The following is a 17,318-nucleotide window of genomic DNA, read 5'->3' on the forward strand; positions in this document are numbered from 1 at the left end:
CACAAACCATAGTAACAAGCCCTTTTCATGGGGGTAATTTGGAAAAAATGAAGCCAATGATAGTATAGGGCAGCCCTCAAGGCTCAATCGGACCCCCATCAATTATCAGTCACATCAAGTGCGCCAAAAAACAAAATGCCTCTGTATGTTCAGAAATCATGTTTTAATGTTTTAGGTCCCAGGCTGGATTTCTCAGTAATACCCAATAAAAGTGATCCTCCCTTTCAAAATGTGTCAGCCTATTACATCTATTGTGTAGCTAAATAATATAGTAATTCATGCTTTAAACAACCCTAATAAAAGAAAAATACTTTGATACAAATAAAGTGAGAATTTATTGTTTAACAGTCAATGGGGTCCACCATATACGTAAAAGGAGAGAAAACACCTTGAAATTTGACTATAAAGGGTTTAGTTTTGTGTAATAAAACTTTTTTTTTGTCCCTTTTCTTGTAATTTAGCTCAGAAAAATATGCCCTTTCTACTTCTCAGAACTGAAAATGCACACAGCAGACTTCTAAAGGCTAACCCTGCTACATACTGTATATTTCTTAATTGGCAAAACATTATGACCAGTGTTTAACTTGAGTCTACAGATGACAAGGCTGATTGTCTCCTCCAAATAAAGCAAATGGTGGGTGGAGTTTGGAGACTGAAAAACAATTGAAGCAAACAAAATGTTAATTTATTTTGAAAATATTTAGAGTTGGCTATTCTAGAACAAAACAACAGAAATGCCTTGTAATTACAATTAATCACAGAGACCCATTATGGAGCTCATATCAATTCAAAATACAGCCAGCACCTACAGAATTACATTTAAACTAGTAATATTTAAGTATGTTTTTTTCTTATCAAAAGGGTTCCTTGAAGCCAAGGATTTAAGTAAATCTGGTGTAGAAAATAGCACTAAAGTGGAATAATCTGTTTAGACTTTGGCTGAAGTGACACAAGGATTTAAAAACAACAGTATAAAACAGTAACAACTGCATTTATAGATGTATAATTTTCTAAATACATTGTAAATATCAACACATTGCAATCATTTGAAATTAAAGCTGTCAATCATTTTAATCTGTCATATTCTGAAATATCAACAAAGAAAAATGTCAGTTGGAAACTAATGTCTGATCTAGAGATTACAGTTTTCCAGGATATTTACAAAACCACAAATCTTGTGTCAAGCCCTGACATTTTCCCAGCCAATATCAAATCTCTGACCTATTTATATTCCCTTTCAAGAAACTGAAAAGTTGGTAATGCAATGCCCTGCACTGCCATCAAAGTGACTGGCATATTTGATTAAATGTAGAAAGATAATCGGTTTATACTTCCTACTGACAAATTCTGTATGGTAGCAAATGCAAGACAAATTATTTATTTATTTTTATTTCACAACATATATTTTTTATAATCTGCTAAACATAACGTAAATATATACACCCTTTGTTTGTTGCATATACCACACACCTGAATAGAAGTTCTTCATACTATTAAAGGTAAAAATGCCCTACACTTCAACCTTTTCTGTGTCAAATCTTATTCTCCAATGCCTCTTCCTCTCCCGCATTCTTTTCTCCCATTAATAGTCTCATGATTGAGCCTATGGGGCATATGTATCAAGCTCCGAATGGAGCTTGATACCCCGTGTTTCTGGCGAGTCATCAGACTCGCCAGAAACAGCAGTTATGAAGTTATGAAGCAGTCCGCTGCTCCATAACCTGTCCGTCTGCTCTGAGCAGGTGGACAGACATCGCCACAATACAACCCAATCGAGTACGATCGGGTTGATTGACACCCCCCTGCTGGCGGCCTATTGGCCGCGAGTCTGCAGGGGGCGGCGTTGCACCAGCAGCTCTTGTGAGCTGCTGGTGCAATGATGAATACGGCGAGCGTATTGCTCACCGTATTCAGCGAGGTCTGGCGGACCTGATCCGCACTGTCAGATCAGGTCCGCCAGACTTTCATAACTAGAGGCCTATTAGTGCATTGAGGATCCAGAGCTTTGTGGAGGTTAAACACACAGGGCAAGATTACAAGTTAGCGCGGGTGGCGATAATCAATAATTGCGACACGCTAATCTGAGCAAATATTACAAGTTCAAAGTAAATGGGTGCGCTCGAGCTGAAGACCTAGTGTAAGGGGTAAAATAAAAATGTGCACCAAACATAACATAAATACATTAAAATAAAATGTTATACTGATATATAAACTTTGATAAAAATGTATTTTCATTATTCTTTGTGTATATATGTGCAAATATATATATATATATATATAATTCTAATATTTAATAATGTGTTTAACTGTGTTTTTACTGTAAATATTTTACATTCTAATGATCTTCAGTTATAATAAAATGTTCTTTTTCTATTTAAATAATTATATCTCTGTGTGTATGTATATACACAGCGTATCATGTCGGACAGACATAGATAAATCGGCCCCATAGGCTTAGCAAATCTGCCTGATATTCCTAAAAGTATAAACTCATCTAGTTCGTATGATAGCCTTATGCTTGCCCCAGGCATTCTAAAATCCCCCACAGTGTTTGTCATTACTACCTCTTGTGGAAGTTTATTCCATGGATCAATCATCCTTTTTTTAAAGAAGTGCTTCCTCAAATTATATATTTTACAAAAGAATAATTATATACAGTATGTGTGTGTATATATATATATATATATATATATATATATATATATATATATATACATACGTTGATTGGAGTAACCGTGTTAGTCCAGTGATTGAGAAGTATTGCATTGAGCAATGATTCTTTTTTATAGGACTAACTATACATTTATAAGCTGGCAAGCTTTCGGAAGTATTCCTTCCTTTTTCAATTCTGAAGCAATACGGACCAATTGAATGGAATTTACAGATTATATCTTGGAACACAGAAATGCTATAAAGGACAGAAAGTGTTATAGAGGTCTAAGTGCAGGGAGAGGGGGAGGTATCGTAAAAATCATGAGGGGGGGTTAGGTGACAGAGGCAGACAGTGTCCAGTGTAGGAGAACAGACAGGGGAAATATATAGGGCTAGATTTATCAACGCTGAGGCGTACAGGGGCGCGTATACGTGGCGACCGCTGCTTGATAAATCACGGCGAGCAAGTTCTTGAAAGAGCTTAATAAATCTAGCCCATAGTTTTACATAGAGCATATACTGACATGAAGTTATATATCAACATGGAATCAATATATATATATATATATATATATATATATATATATTTATATATATATAAAGATTATGAAATTATGTATATGTGAAATTATGTATCATTCTTCTTCTATCTTTTCTTCTTTTTTTGACTATTTTATATTCCCCCTGTATACATCATTTCACATCTTTATAGCTTTTTTAGAATGTTATTGGTCAGTTTTTAGAATGTCATTGGTTGATTTGAATGACATATGTTAAACGATTATTTTTATTGCAAATTTTAAATTTGACAGTTATGATGTAATTTTAAAAATAATGTTCTAATTTAATTGTAACATCCTTAAAACTGAAATATTTTGATAAATTACCAGAAAGGGGTGTTTTTTTATATGTATTTAAACAGCTTTGTTAGCGGAAGTGTTTGTTGCTCTTTTGTGAGCCTTTAAGCTCATGAGAAAGGCGGTGTAAGTTTGTTGAATAGTGCCTGAAGGAGACTCTGAATATTCACTGTACCCTTAGATCCAGCGCCTCTTATACAAGAATATACAAGTTTGACGGTTTGGGGAGAAACTGTAAGATGGCAGCGGTCCTAAACAAGGGGAGTAAATTAAAGCTTCATCGTATTATTTAAACTCTATGGGGCCAATTTATGTAAGTGTGAGCGGACATGATACGATGTAGCGTATCATGACCGCCCCACATCGATAAATGCTGACAGCATACGCTGTCGGCATTTATCATTACACAAGCAGTTCACCAGAACTGCTAGTGCAATACCGCCCCCTGCAGATTCGCGGCCAATAGGCTGCTAGCAGGGGGTTTCAATCAGCCCGATCGTATAGGATCGGGCGGATTGAAGACCGCAGCCTCAGAGGCAGCGGACAAGTTATGGAGCAGCAGTCTTTAGACCGCTGCTTCATAACTTCTGTTTACGGCTGGGGCATCAAGCTCCATTGGGAGCTTGATAATTCGGCCCCTATTTGTCAACTTAGAGTTTTATTTCATGCAAGAGAAAAGATACCAATGGCACTACCTAAATGTGGAGGACCAGAATTATAACCTAAGTTAAGCCCACTATTTAAGGCTTGGGTGCTATGTGTATGGGCAGAAACTTATTTTACGAGAAGAAGAAAGCATATACACGAAAAGCACTCCCTGATCCAATTGCGAAACAACTATCGCAAATAATAGTAACTTGAAAAATCCAAGGATGGATTGGGAAAAAGGAAAAATTAATTATAATTAAAAATTAACTTTTATTGGGGTCAAAACGTTAAAATAGGAAAAAACATTTAAAAACACACTTAAGTATCGACTGTAGTATAATAATACTGACGTGGCAGCTGTCTAATCTATAATGACATCTAAAGTTAGTGTCACTCTGTTAGGATATCCCCATTAACTGCAAGGTTAATCATGAAAGTGTTAACTCGACTACAGTCGATACTTAAGTGTGTTTTTAAATGTTTTTTCCTACAGGGAGTGCAGAATTATTAGGCAAGTTGTATTTTTGAGGATTAATTTTATTATTGAACAACAACCATGTTCTCAATGAACCCAAAAAACTCATTAATATCAAAGCTGAATAGTTTTGGAAGTAGTTTTTAGTTTGTTTTTAGTTATAGCTATTTTAGGGGGATATCTGTGTGTGCAGGTGACTATTACTGTGCATAATTATTAGGCAACTTAACAAAAAACAAATATATACACATTTCAATTATTTATTTTTACCAGTGAAACCAATATAACATCTCAACATTCACAAATATACATTTCTGACATTCAAAAACAAAACAAAAACAAATCAGTGACCAATATAGCCACCTTTCTTTGCAAGGACACTCAAAAGCCTGCCATCCATGGATTCTGTCAGTGTTTTGATCTGTTCACCATCAACATTGCGTGCAGCAGCAACCACAGCCTCCCAGACACTGTTCAGAGAGGTGTACTGTTTTCCCTCCTTGTAAATCTCACATTTGATGATGGACCACAGGTTCTCAATGGGGTTCAGATCAGGTGAACAAGGAGGCCATGTCATTAGATTTTCTTCTTTTATACCCTTTCTTGCCAGCCACGCTGTGGAGTACTTGGACGCGTGTGATGGAGCATTGTCCTGCATGAAAATCATGTTTTTCTTGAAGGATGCAGACTTCTTCCTGTACCACTGCTTGAAGAAGGTGTCTTCCAGAAACTGGCAGTAGGACTGGGAGTTGAGCTTGACTCCATCCTCAACCCGAAAAGGCCCCACAAGCTCATCTTTGATGATACCAGCCCAAACCAGTACTCCACCTCCACCTTGCTGGCGTCTGAGTCGGACTGGAGCTCTCTGCCCTTTACCAAACCAGCCACGGGCCCATCCATCTGGCCCATCAAGACTCACTCTCATTTCATCAGTCCATAAAACCTTAGAAAAATCAGTCTTGAGATATTTCTTGGCCCAGTCTTGACGTTTCAGCTTGTGTGTCTTGTTCAGTGGTGGTCATCTTTCAGCCTTTCTTACATTGGCCATGTCTCTGAGTATTGCACACCTTGTGCTTTTGGGCACTCCAGTGATGTTGCAGCTCTGAAATATGGCCAAACTGGTGGCAAGTGGCATCTTGGCAGCTGCACGCTTGACTTTTCTCAGTTCATGGGCAGTTATTTTGCGCCTTGGTTTTTCCACACGCTTCTTGCGACCCTGTTGACTATTTTGAATGAAACTCTTGATTGTTCGATGATCACGCTTCAGAAGCTTTGCAATTTTAAGAGTGTTGCATCCCTCTGCAAGATATCTCACTATTTTTGACTTTTCTGAGCCTGTCAAGTCCTTCTTTTTGACCCATTTTGCCAAAGGAAAGGAAGTTGCCTAATAATTATGCACACCTGATATAGGGTGTTGATGTCATTAGACCACACCCCTTCTCATTACAGAGATGCACATCACCTAATATGCTTAATTGGTAGTAGGCTTTCGAGCCTATACAGCTTGGAGTAAGACAACATGCATAAAGAGGATGATGTGGTCAAAATACTCATTTGCCTAATAATTCTGCACTCCCTGTATTTTAACGTTTTGACCCCAATAAAAGTTAATTTTTAATTATAATTAATTTTTCCTTTTTCCCCAATCCATCCTTGGATTATTCAAGTGACTATTATTTGTGATAGTTGTTTCGCAATTGGATCAGGGAGTGCTTTTCGTGTGTATGCTTTCTTCTTCTCGTAAAATTAGAGTTTTATTTGTTTCTGTTGATATTTCTATATATATCTGATAATGTTAATGTAAAATAGATACCTATACCTATATATCTATAGAAATAGATATAAAGGTTTAGGTATATATAGATATATATAGAAATATATATTTCAAATAAACAATAACATTCTCCTGTATGTGAAGAACATTGGAATGTGAAAAATGAATAACTCCTGTCAGGTTAGCATACAAGCGATTAACTTCTAAGGGGAGAATATGTTAACGCAGTCACAATATTTGGTTAGTGCACATCGGGTTTCTTTCAACTTGTAATACACGTGCAACCCGCCACGTACAAAAAGCTTATTTCGAGCGATGATTACTCTCAAGCTCGCCACTTGTAATCTGGCCCTAAAAGTATAAACATAGGATAAACAGGTAACTGCATTGCAAGAACAATTACAATACGTATAAAGAAGATGTTTAATTTACGGCTTACCTAGACACAACATGGCACGTAGACAAATCATGTGAAGGTTCAGTGTTGTTGGAATAATCAGCCCTACAGCAAAACATGCATTTGCCAAATGGAAGACCAAGTGGTGGATATCTCTCCAGTTTTCACACATGATTTCATCTTCATCTAAGGCCACAGATGTATCATTGAGCATAGACGTTGTGTTCACTGGCAGCATGGTACTCAGTATATCTGGTACATCCATTTTGACAAATACTGATGGTGTGAAAAAAGTAAGAAGACAAATACAATATTATATGAGATTACATCCATACCATTCTAATATCCAGTCTTATAATGATACACAATGCAAGAGGGCTGATGAGCAAAATCTTTGAGTTATTGTTTTTTCCAAGCATTATTTTGTAATGTAGGTGTCTCTCCTTCATATACAGGATCCTGTATTGTGAGATATAAAGCTCTCAAGACAAACAATTCCTTTCAAAATTTCTTTGAGGGACTTTGAAGACTGATGAAACCAAAGAGCTTTAGATTATCGCACCCAAGACACATCCACATTTTAATGTAAAAAATGCTGGTAGCAAATATTTATTATTTAAATATGAATTCAAAATGGCTGAATGTTTTAAGGGACATGAAACCCAACATTTTTAGTTCATGATTCAGACAGAGCATACAATTTAAATTGTTTTTCCAATGTATTTCTATGATCAATTTGCTTCGCTCTAATGTTATCCTTTGTTGAAGAGATACCTAGGTAGTGTACACATGTCTGGATCATTGCATGAGAGGAAATAGTGCTGCCATCTAGTGTTCTTGCTAATGTATAACGTTCTTGCAATACTGCTGCCATATAATGCCGCAGACCCATGCACGCTCCTGAGCTTACTGTCCTGCTTTTCAAAATAGGATAGCAAGAAAATGAAGTCAATCTGGTAAAAGAAGTAAATTGGAAAGTTGTTTTAAATTGTACGATTTATCTGGATCATAATAAAAACTTTTTTGTTTTTTCTGGTTTTCAGGATCTTTGGAACAATGAACATTGGCCACATTAGTTTGTTCAAAATGGATTGCTGATTATTTCAATATTGTTTTAAATGTTACCTTTCCTTATATAAAATGTAATGTTAGATTTAAAGAGATATTGTAGTATTTTTTCTATACATACATCAAAAAGTAAAGGGACAGTAAAAGTGAAAAGAAGTTATATAATTCTGCACTATGTGGAGAATTTTGTAACATTATCTTAGAGACACCTTGGAAAAATAAATAAAAGATTTGCAAGGTTTTAGGTGGAGCAAGCTACATTTAGCTCAATAGCAGAATCCTTTTTTCCCACAAGGTGTTGCTAAGATAATATTACAGATGTAAAGTGCTAAAATTTTCATCTGGTATAAATTTAAATCTGACATTTTAGCACCTAGCTCACATACATTCCTTTGAATGTTTGCCAGCACTGTGCCGTATGGCCTAGCATGGCTATTGGCTAAAAGGTGGAAACGTTACCTCACTGAAAAAAATTGAGCTGTGCTGTGGGCGGCCGGAGGCTCTTAGTATAACACTTTGGCAGCAGCAAAATAAAGGTTCTTTGTATGTACTTTAAAAAAAAACAAAAAAAAAAAAAGATAAATAAAGGTAATTTTCATGACTAACAATGGTAAATTAGGATTTACCATCACTTTAAACCTTCATGATTCAGATAGAGCATGTTATGTTAAGAGACTGTTCAATGTACAGGTGGCCCTCGTTTTACAACGGTTCAATTTACACCGTTTCAGAATAACAACCTTTTTTTCCAGTCACCTGACTGCTATTGAAAAGCATTGAGAAGCAGTGCATTTATTAAAATAGCCAGTAGATGGAGCTGTCCGCTTGTGTTGCAGCAAAGCCAAGCAAGATGAAATTATCAGTTTAACCAGACCTGAGCAATCGAACAGATTTCAAAGGAACAAGATCTTCCTGTCTATAAATCAGTCCAGATTGGAATGCATAGAAAGAACTGTTTGCAGAAAAATGCAAGTTAAGTCTGTGTTGTGTGATTATTTTATTAGGTTTATAATGCTGTTTAGCAAATGTTTTTGCTCATTTAACTTAGTTTAATTATATATTCTATGTTGTGTGATTATTTTATTAGGTTTACAATGCTGTTTAGCATTTAAAGTCTTCATTTTAAAGCTTTAAAAATAATGTATTAGGTGTTACTTATGACAATTTTGAGAGGGGCCTGGAACCTATCTCCCTCACTTCCCATTGACTTACATTATAAACTGGGTTTCAATTTACAACTGTTTCGATTTACAACCATTCCTTCTGGAACCTAACCCTGGCGTAAACTGAGGGCTACCTGTACTTTTGTAATGCCATTTGCTTTTGTATCCATTGTTGAAAGCATATCCAGCTCAGGAGCAGCAATGCCCTACTGTGAGATAGCCGGTGACTGCTGGCTACACAAATATGGATCCCCAGATGTATTCAGCTAGGTCTCTAGTAGTGCATTACTGCACTGGAGCTGCCTTTAACTATGTTAAATGGGACATGAAACACAACATTTGTTTTTCATTATTTCGATAGTACATGTGATTTTAAACAACTTTTTAATTTGCTTATATTATCATATTTGCTTCATTCTATCTGTATCCTTTTCTGAAGGAGCAATATTGGAACTAACTGAACACATTTGAGGAAACAAAAACAAGAGTCTGCTCCTGAGCCTACCTAGGTATAATTTTCAACTAAGGATACCAAGAGAACTAAGCAAATGAGATAGAAGAAGTAAATAGGAAAGTTGCTTAACATCACATGCTATATCTGATTCACAAAATAAACATTTTGAGTTTCATGTCCCTTTAACCCCTTTGCAGGGGTTAAACACATTGACCCAGATTACAAGTGGAGCTGTATTTGTATTACAAGTTGAAAGTAAACTGTTTTCACACTAGTGCTAACCCGATGCGAGCAAAAAGCCGAACTTCGAATATCGCACATTGTCCGCACATTGATAATTCTACCCCTAAGGGTCAGATTACGAGTGGAATAAGCACAATATTTGCACTCCACTGGTAATATTCGTAAGTGACCCGCAATGCGAACACCACCTCACATTCGCATTGCATGGAAGCTTTGCACTCAATAGAGCAATGTAAAGGCACTTTTAATCCCTAAAAACTGCCTAGTGCAGTCGTTTTTTTATGGAAAAAAAATGCACTTTTTTTTTTCATAAAAAACTAAAAGACCCTTTATATTGCGGTCATTTGGGGCACTTCTAGAAAATTAACCAGAGATCTGATCTCTGAACACCCACAATAAACCCCTTTTTGCGTGCGCATAACTATTAGCGCTCCACTTGTAATCTGGTCCATAGTAATTTGCAGACTATAATGCAATGATAAAATCCCCCCAACTGTCCAGATTTTCGTGGGCAGTCCTGATTTTAGGGGTCTGTCCTGCTGTCTAGGGTTGCTTGCCATCTGTCCTGCATTGCCCCATGCATTTAAAAAAAATAATTCTATTGGGCCCATACTCAGAAGCAACTGGCTTTTCTCTCCCAGGGTTAGATACCTGTTAGATTCCCTGTGGAAAATGAATGGTGTGTGGGTTAAGCAGGAGTAAGAAGGCTGTATATCCTCTGACCTCAGGTAATGCTGACCTCTAACCTCTGGTAGTGATGACTTCTAACCCCTGTTTATAATACTAGCATGCCTTCAGTTTTATACCATGAGCAGTGCTAACACCATGGTAACAAACAGTGGCAGCCTCAGACTGCCAGCTAATGTTCTTGCCATCCCCAGGACCCCATACAATGAGTTACAGATACCCATATATGATGTAGTGTGTGTGTGTGTGTCTGCATTAATAAGTGTAAGCTATGTAGTGTGTGTGTGTTTATCTGCATGTATAAGTGTATACTGTGTAGTGTGTGTGTATCTGCATGTATAAGTGTAAGCTATGTAGTGTGTGTGTGTGTGTATCTGCATGTATAAGTGTATACTGTCTAGTGTGTGTGTATCTGCATGTATAAGTGTAAGCTATGTAGTGTGTGTGTGTATCTGTATGTATAAGTGTGTGTGTAAATCTCCATTTATAACTGTATGCTATGTAGTGTGTGTGTGTCTGCATGTATAAGTGTAAGCTATGTGGTGTGTGTGTGTAAGCTATGTGGTGTGTGTTTATCTGTATGTATAAATGTGTATCTGCATGTATTAGTGTATGCTATGTACTGGGCGTGTGTGTGTATCTGCATGTATAAAAGTAAGCTATGTAGTGTGTGTGTATCTGTATGTATAAAAGTAAGCTATGTAGTGTGTGTGTATCTGTATGTATAAGTGTGTGTGTAAATCTGCATTTATAACTGTATGCTATGTAGTGTGTGTGTGTCTGCATGTATAAGTGTAAGCTATGTAGTGTGTGGGTGTGTGTGTGTGTGTGTGTGTATCTGTATGTATAAGTGTGTATCTGCATGTATTAGTGTATGCTATGTAGTGTGCGTGTATTTGCATGTATAAATGTAAGCTATGTCGTGTGTGTCTGTGTGTATCTGTATGTATAAGTGTGTGCGTGTGTATCTGCATGTATAAGTGTATGCTATGTAGTGTGTGTGTATCTGCATGTATAAAAGTGTAAGCTATGTAGTGTGTGTATCTGCCTGTATAAGTGTAAGCTATGTAGTGTGTGTGTGTCTGCATGTATAAGTGTATGCTGTGTAGTGTGTGTATCTGTATGTATAAGTGTGTGTATAAATCTCCATTTATAACTGTATGCTATGTAGTGTGTGTGTCTGCATGTATAAGCGTAAGCTATGTAGTGCGTGTGTGTGTAAATCTGCATATATAAGTGTATGCTATGTAGTGTGTGAGTGTCTGTGTATCTGCATGTATAAGTGTAAGCTATGTAGTGTGTGTGTATCTGCATGTATAAGTGCAAGCTATGTAGTGTGTGTGTGTCTGCATGTATAAGTGTAAGCTATGTATTCTGTGTATGTATCTGCATGTATAAGTGTATGCTATGTAGTGTGTGTATCTGCATGTGTAAGTGTACGCTATGTAGTGTGTGTGTGTATCTGCATGTATAAGTGTAAGCTATGTAGTGTGTGTGTATCTGCATGTATAAGTGTAAGCTATCAGAAAATAAAGGGTTTATAGTGTATAAAGCGTTGGACTTAAAACGCTTTTTTGCCTCCCGAAATACTGTCCTCCTCCTGGACAGAGAAAATGTAAATTAAACAGAGAATGGTTTTCGGTGGCGCTCAGTAAGCTCAAAACGTTAGAGATATGGGTATGATCACATTAATATGGGGACCTTAATAAGGGTGTTCTCAAATAATTATATATATATATATATATATATATATATATATATATATAATTATATATATTTGGACTCTTTTTCCTTTTTGGTAAAAAATTATTGAAGGATAAATCACTCTTTTTTTTATCTTTTATTGAAAAATACACCTTTATGTATTTATTCGTGTTTATTATAAATTTGCATAATGGTTGTTATGTTCTTTATTAGTTTTGAATATATGAAACATTAAATGTGAATTCTAATGTTTATAAATTTTATCTGTACCCAAATAAATATAATGTCACATTGAAACACTTCCGGACTCTCAGTTTAAAGCCTCTATATTTGTGATATGGTTAAACCAGGTATGTTTTTTTTTTTTACTAATATATAGTGAAGAGAACTTGAAAATATATGCCAATTTTATAAAAAAAACTTTTACTTATTAAAAAACATTACATAAAAATAATAAAATACAAAATTATACAATTAGCAGATTTTTCACTGAAATCTATTGTGACAAATTTGTTCCTTTAAAAACAAACAATTAAACTTTCTTCTAAGAAAACCTTTGATATGCATAGATATTTAAAATAAATTACTAAGCTTATAACTTTATGCAAGTGTTTTCAATATACTTCTGCTTTAAGAAAATGGCTTCTGTGTTTTCTTACTGGACTGACAGGTAAAGGATGGTCTAACGTTACCACCTTTAATTAACCAAAAAAAAAAAAAAAAAAAAAGTATTATTTTTAAAGAGAAAGATGTATAGTCTCTTTTAGCAAATGGTAATTTTGTTGCAATGCCCCTTATTTTGACATATGTAACTTTGCGTGTTATTTTAGAAATGGAAAGTCTCTCCAAATGTAACGATTACACAAAAGTCTCTCCTAATGCATATTTCTCCTTGACAATAAACTTTAGTAGTGGCCAACTACTGAATGCTTAAATTGGCTTTTAGGACTTGCCTTAGGGAGGGTTTTTTTTTAAAAAAAGATCTTTATATGATTAGTACCTTTGGTAGACTTTGTAGTAATCCTGCCATGCAGGTAGTCTTACCCTTCCTTCGAGTAATCTTCCCTCAAGAGTTGATGTTTGTTGGTAACAGTCAGAATTAATCCAGGGGGATGTTTTCAGACTTGCGCAAGTCTCTTATCCCTTAGACCAAATTATTCGTCCTGCTCTTTAGTACAGAGTGTACGCAGGGGAACAAGTGTCTTTGCTTTTTGATTTCAGGTGTTTGTTTTTCACGGCAATCCTTTTCTTTCAGGAAAAAACCTTTAGCTGCTATGATTTTTTTCACAGCGTCAAACCACCTTGTATTGCTCCAAACACAGTTTTCTCCAAACACAGCTTCAAACGGTTTCACCCTAATTGCGGGCTTTCTCAAATCAAAAAGCAAAGACACTTGTTCCCCTGCGTACACTCTGTACTAAAGAGCAGGAAGAATAATTTGGTCTAAGGGATAAGAGACTTGCGCAAGTCTGAAAACATCCCCCTGGATTAATTCTGACTGTTACCAACAAACATCAACTCCTGAGGGAAGATTACTCGAAGGAAGGGTAAGACTTACCTGCATGGCAGGATTACTACAAAGTCTACCAAAGGTACTAATCATATAAAGATCTTTAAAAAAAACAAAAAAAAAACCCTCCCTAAGGCAAGTCCTAAAAGGCAACTTAAGCATTCAGTAGTTGGCCACTACAGTCAAGGAGAAATATGCATTAGGAGAGACTTTTGTGTAATCGTTACATTTGGAGAGACTTTCCATTTCTAAAATAACACGCAAAGTTACATATGTCAAAATAAGGGGCATTGCAACAAAATTACCATTTGCTAAAATAGACTATACAGCTTTCTCTTTAAAAATAATACTTTTTTTTTTTTTTTGGTTAATTAAAGGTGGTAACGTTAGACCATCCTTTACCTATCAGTCCAGTAAGAAAACACAGAAGCCATTTTCTTAAAGCAGAAGTATATTGAAAACACTTGCATAAAGTTATAAGCTTAATAATTTATTTTAAATATCTATGCATATCAAAGGTTTTCTTAGAAGAAAGTTTAATTGTTTGTTTTTAAAGGAACAAATTTGTCACAATAGATTTCAGTGAAAAATCTGCTAATTGTATAATTTTGTATTTTATTATTTTTATGTAATGTTTTTTAATAAGTAAAAGTTTTTTTTATAAAATTGGCATATATTTTCAAGTTCTCTTCACTATATATTAGTAAAAAAAACAAAAAAAAAAAAAAAAAAAAAAAAAAAAAAAACATACCTGGTTTAACCATATCACAAATATAGAGGCTTTAAACTGAGAGCCCGGAAGTGTTTCAATGTGACATTATATTTATTTGGGTACAGATAAAATTTATAAACATTAGAATTCACATTTAATGTTTCATATATTCAAAACTAATAAAGAACATAACAACCATTATGCAAATTTATAATAAACACGAATAAATACATAAAGGTGTATTTTTCAATAAAAGATAAAAAAAGAGTGATTTATCCTTCAATAATTTTTTACCAAAAAGGAAAAGAGTCCAAATATATATATATATATATATATATATATATATATATATATATATATATAACTATTTGAGAACACCCTTATTAAGGTCCCCATTATTAATGTGATCATACCCATATCTCTAACGTTTTGAGCTTACTGAGCGCCACCGAAAACCATTAAGTGTAAGCTATGTAGTGTGTGTGTATCTGCATATATAAGTGTAAGCTATGTAGTGTGTGTGTGTATCTGCATGTATAAGTGTAAGCTATGTATTCTGTGTATGTATCGGCATGTATAAGTGTATGCTATGTAGTGTGTGTATCTGCATGTGTAAGTATACGCTATGTAGTGTGTGTGTGTATATCTGCATGTATAAGTGTAAGCTATGTAGTGTGTGTATCTGCATGTGTAAGTGTACGCTATGTAGTGTGTGTGTGTATCTGCATGTATAAGTGTAAGCTATGTAGTGTGTATCGGTATCTGCATGTATAAGTGTAAGCTATGTAGTGTGTGTGGGTATCTGCATGTATAAGTGTAAGCTATGTAGTGTGTGTGTATCTGCATGTATAAGTGTAAGCTATGTAGTGTGTGTGTATCTGCATGTATAAGTGTAAGCTATGTAGTGTGTGTGTGTATCTGCATGTATAAGTGTAAGCTATGTAGTGTGTGTGTGTGTATCTGCATGTATAAGTGTAAGCTATGTAGTGTGTGTGTGTATCTGCATGTATAAGTGTAAGCTATGTAGTGTGTGTGTATCTGCATGTATAGTGTAAGCTATGTAGTGTGTGTGTGTGTATCTGCATGTATAAGTGTATGCTATGTAGTGTGTGTTTCTGTGTATTTGAGTGTGTGTACATGTATATGTGTAGCTTGTGTTACTGTGCATTTTTGCTAAAGGCCAGAATCTAGAATATTAATGGGGAATGCAGAGAGCAGTATTAAAGAATATATTATTAACGCCTAGATTTAAAGTTTGGCGGCCAAAGGGGTGCGTTAGCTTAGCATGCTTTTTTTCCCCCGCACCTTTTAAATACTGCTGGTATTTAGAGTTCACAGAATGGCTGGGTTTTCAGTGCGTTAGGCTTCAAAAAGGGAGCGTAGAGCATAAGTTAACGCCACTGCAACTCTAGATACCAGCGGTGCTTACGGATGCGACCAGCTTCAAAAACGTGCTCGTGCACGATTTCCCCATAGAAAACAATGGGGCCATTTGAGCTGAAAAAAAAACACCTGCAAAAAAGCAGCGTTCAGCTCTTAACGCAGCCCCATTGTTTTCTATGGGGAAACACTTCCTACGTCTGCACCTAACACTCTAACATGTACCCCGAGTCTAAACACCCCTAACCTTACACTTATTAAACCCTATTCTGCCACCCCCGCTATCGCTGACACCTGCATATTTTTTTAACCCCTAATCTTCCGCTCCGTAAACCGCCGCTACCTACATTATCCCTGTGTACCCCTAATCTGCTGCCCCTAACACCGCCGACCCCTATATTATATTTATTAACCCCTAATCTGCCCCCCACAACGTCGCTTCCACCTGCCTACACTTATTAACCCCTAATCTGCCGAGCGGACCGCACCGCTACTATAATAAAGTTATTAACCCCTAATCCGCCTCACTCCCGCCTCAAAAACCCTATAATAAATAGTATTAACCCCTAATCTGCCCTCCCTAACATCGCCGACACCTAACTTCAATTATTAACCCCTAATCTGCCGACCGAATCTCGCCGCTACTGTAATAAATGGATTAACCCCTAAAGCTAAGTCTAACCCTAACCCTAAAACCCCCCTAAGTTAAATATAATTTTATTCTAACAAAATAAATTAACTCTTATTAAATAAATTATTCCTATTTAAAACTAAATACTTACCTGTAAAATAAACCCTAATATAGCTACAAAATAAATTATAATTATATTGTAGCTATTTTAGGATTAATGTTTATTTTACAGGCAACTTTGTAATTATTTTAACCAGGTACAATAGCTATTAAATAGTTAATAACTATTTAATAGCTAAAAATAATTACAAAATTACCTGTAAAATAAATCCTAACCTAAGTTACAATTAAACCTAACACTACACTATCAATAAATTAATCTAATAAAATACCTACAATTACCTACAATTAAACCTAACACTACACTATCAATAAATTAATTAAATAAACTACCTACAATTAACTACAATGAAATAAACTAACTAAAGTACAAAAAATAAAAAAGAACTAAGTTACAAAAAATAAAAAAATATTTACCAACATTAGAAAAATATTACAACAATTTTAAACTAATTACACCTACTCTAAGCCCCCTAATAAAATAACAAAGACCCCCAAAATAAAAAAATGCCCTACCCTATTCTAAATTACAAAAGTTCAAAGCTTTTTTACCTTACCAGCCCTGAAAAGGGCCCTTTGCGGGGCATGCCCAAAAGAATTCAGCTCTTTTGCCTGTAAAAAAAACACATACAATACCCCCCCAACATTACAACCCACCACCCACATACCCCTAATCTAACCCAAACCTAACACTAAGCCCCTGAAGATCTCCCTACCTTGTCTTCACCATGCCAGGTTCACCGATCGGTCCAGAAGAGGGTCCGAAGTCTTGATCCAAGCCCAAGCGGGGGGCTGAAGAGTGACGCCCATCCTCGGGGTGAAGTCTGGATCCAAGCGGCGGCT

General features: G+C 35.7%; 1 protein-coding gene across 3 annotated transcripts in view; it reads right to left on the reverse strand.

Moving 5' to 3' along the window:
• The window catches only part of BVES (blood vessel epicardial substance), a 180,171-nt gene that overhangs the window by 63,778 nt on the left and 99,075 nt on the right, over nucleotides 1-17,318 (reverse strand). For all 3 annotated transcript variants that reach the window (XM_053710584.1, XM_053710583.1, XM_053710585.1), the window contains exon 2: nucleotides 6,846-7,079. In XM_053710584.1, the coding sequence (XP_053566559.1) occupies nucleotides 6,846-7,068 (223 nt within the window). In that variant the 5' untranslated portion in view covers nucleotides 7,069-7,079. The remainder of the gene's footprint in view (nucleotides 1-6,845; nucleotides 7,080-17,318) is intronic.

Source organism: Bombina bombina, chromosome 4 (assembly GCF_027579735.1).
Source record: "Bombina bombina isolate aBomBom1 chromosome 4, aBomBom1.pri, whole genome shotgun sequence".
Lineage (NCBI taxonomy): Eukaryota > Metazoa > Chordata > Amphibia > Anura > Bombinatoridae > Bombina > Bombina bombina.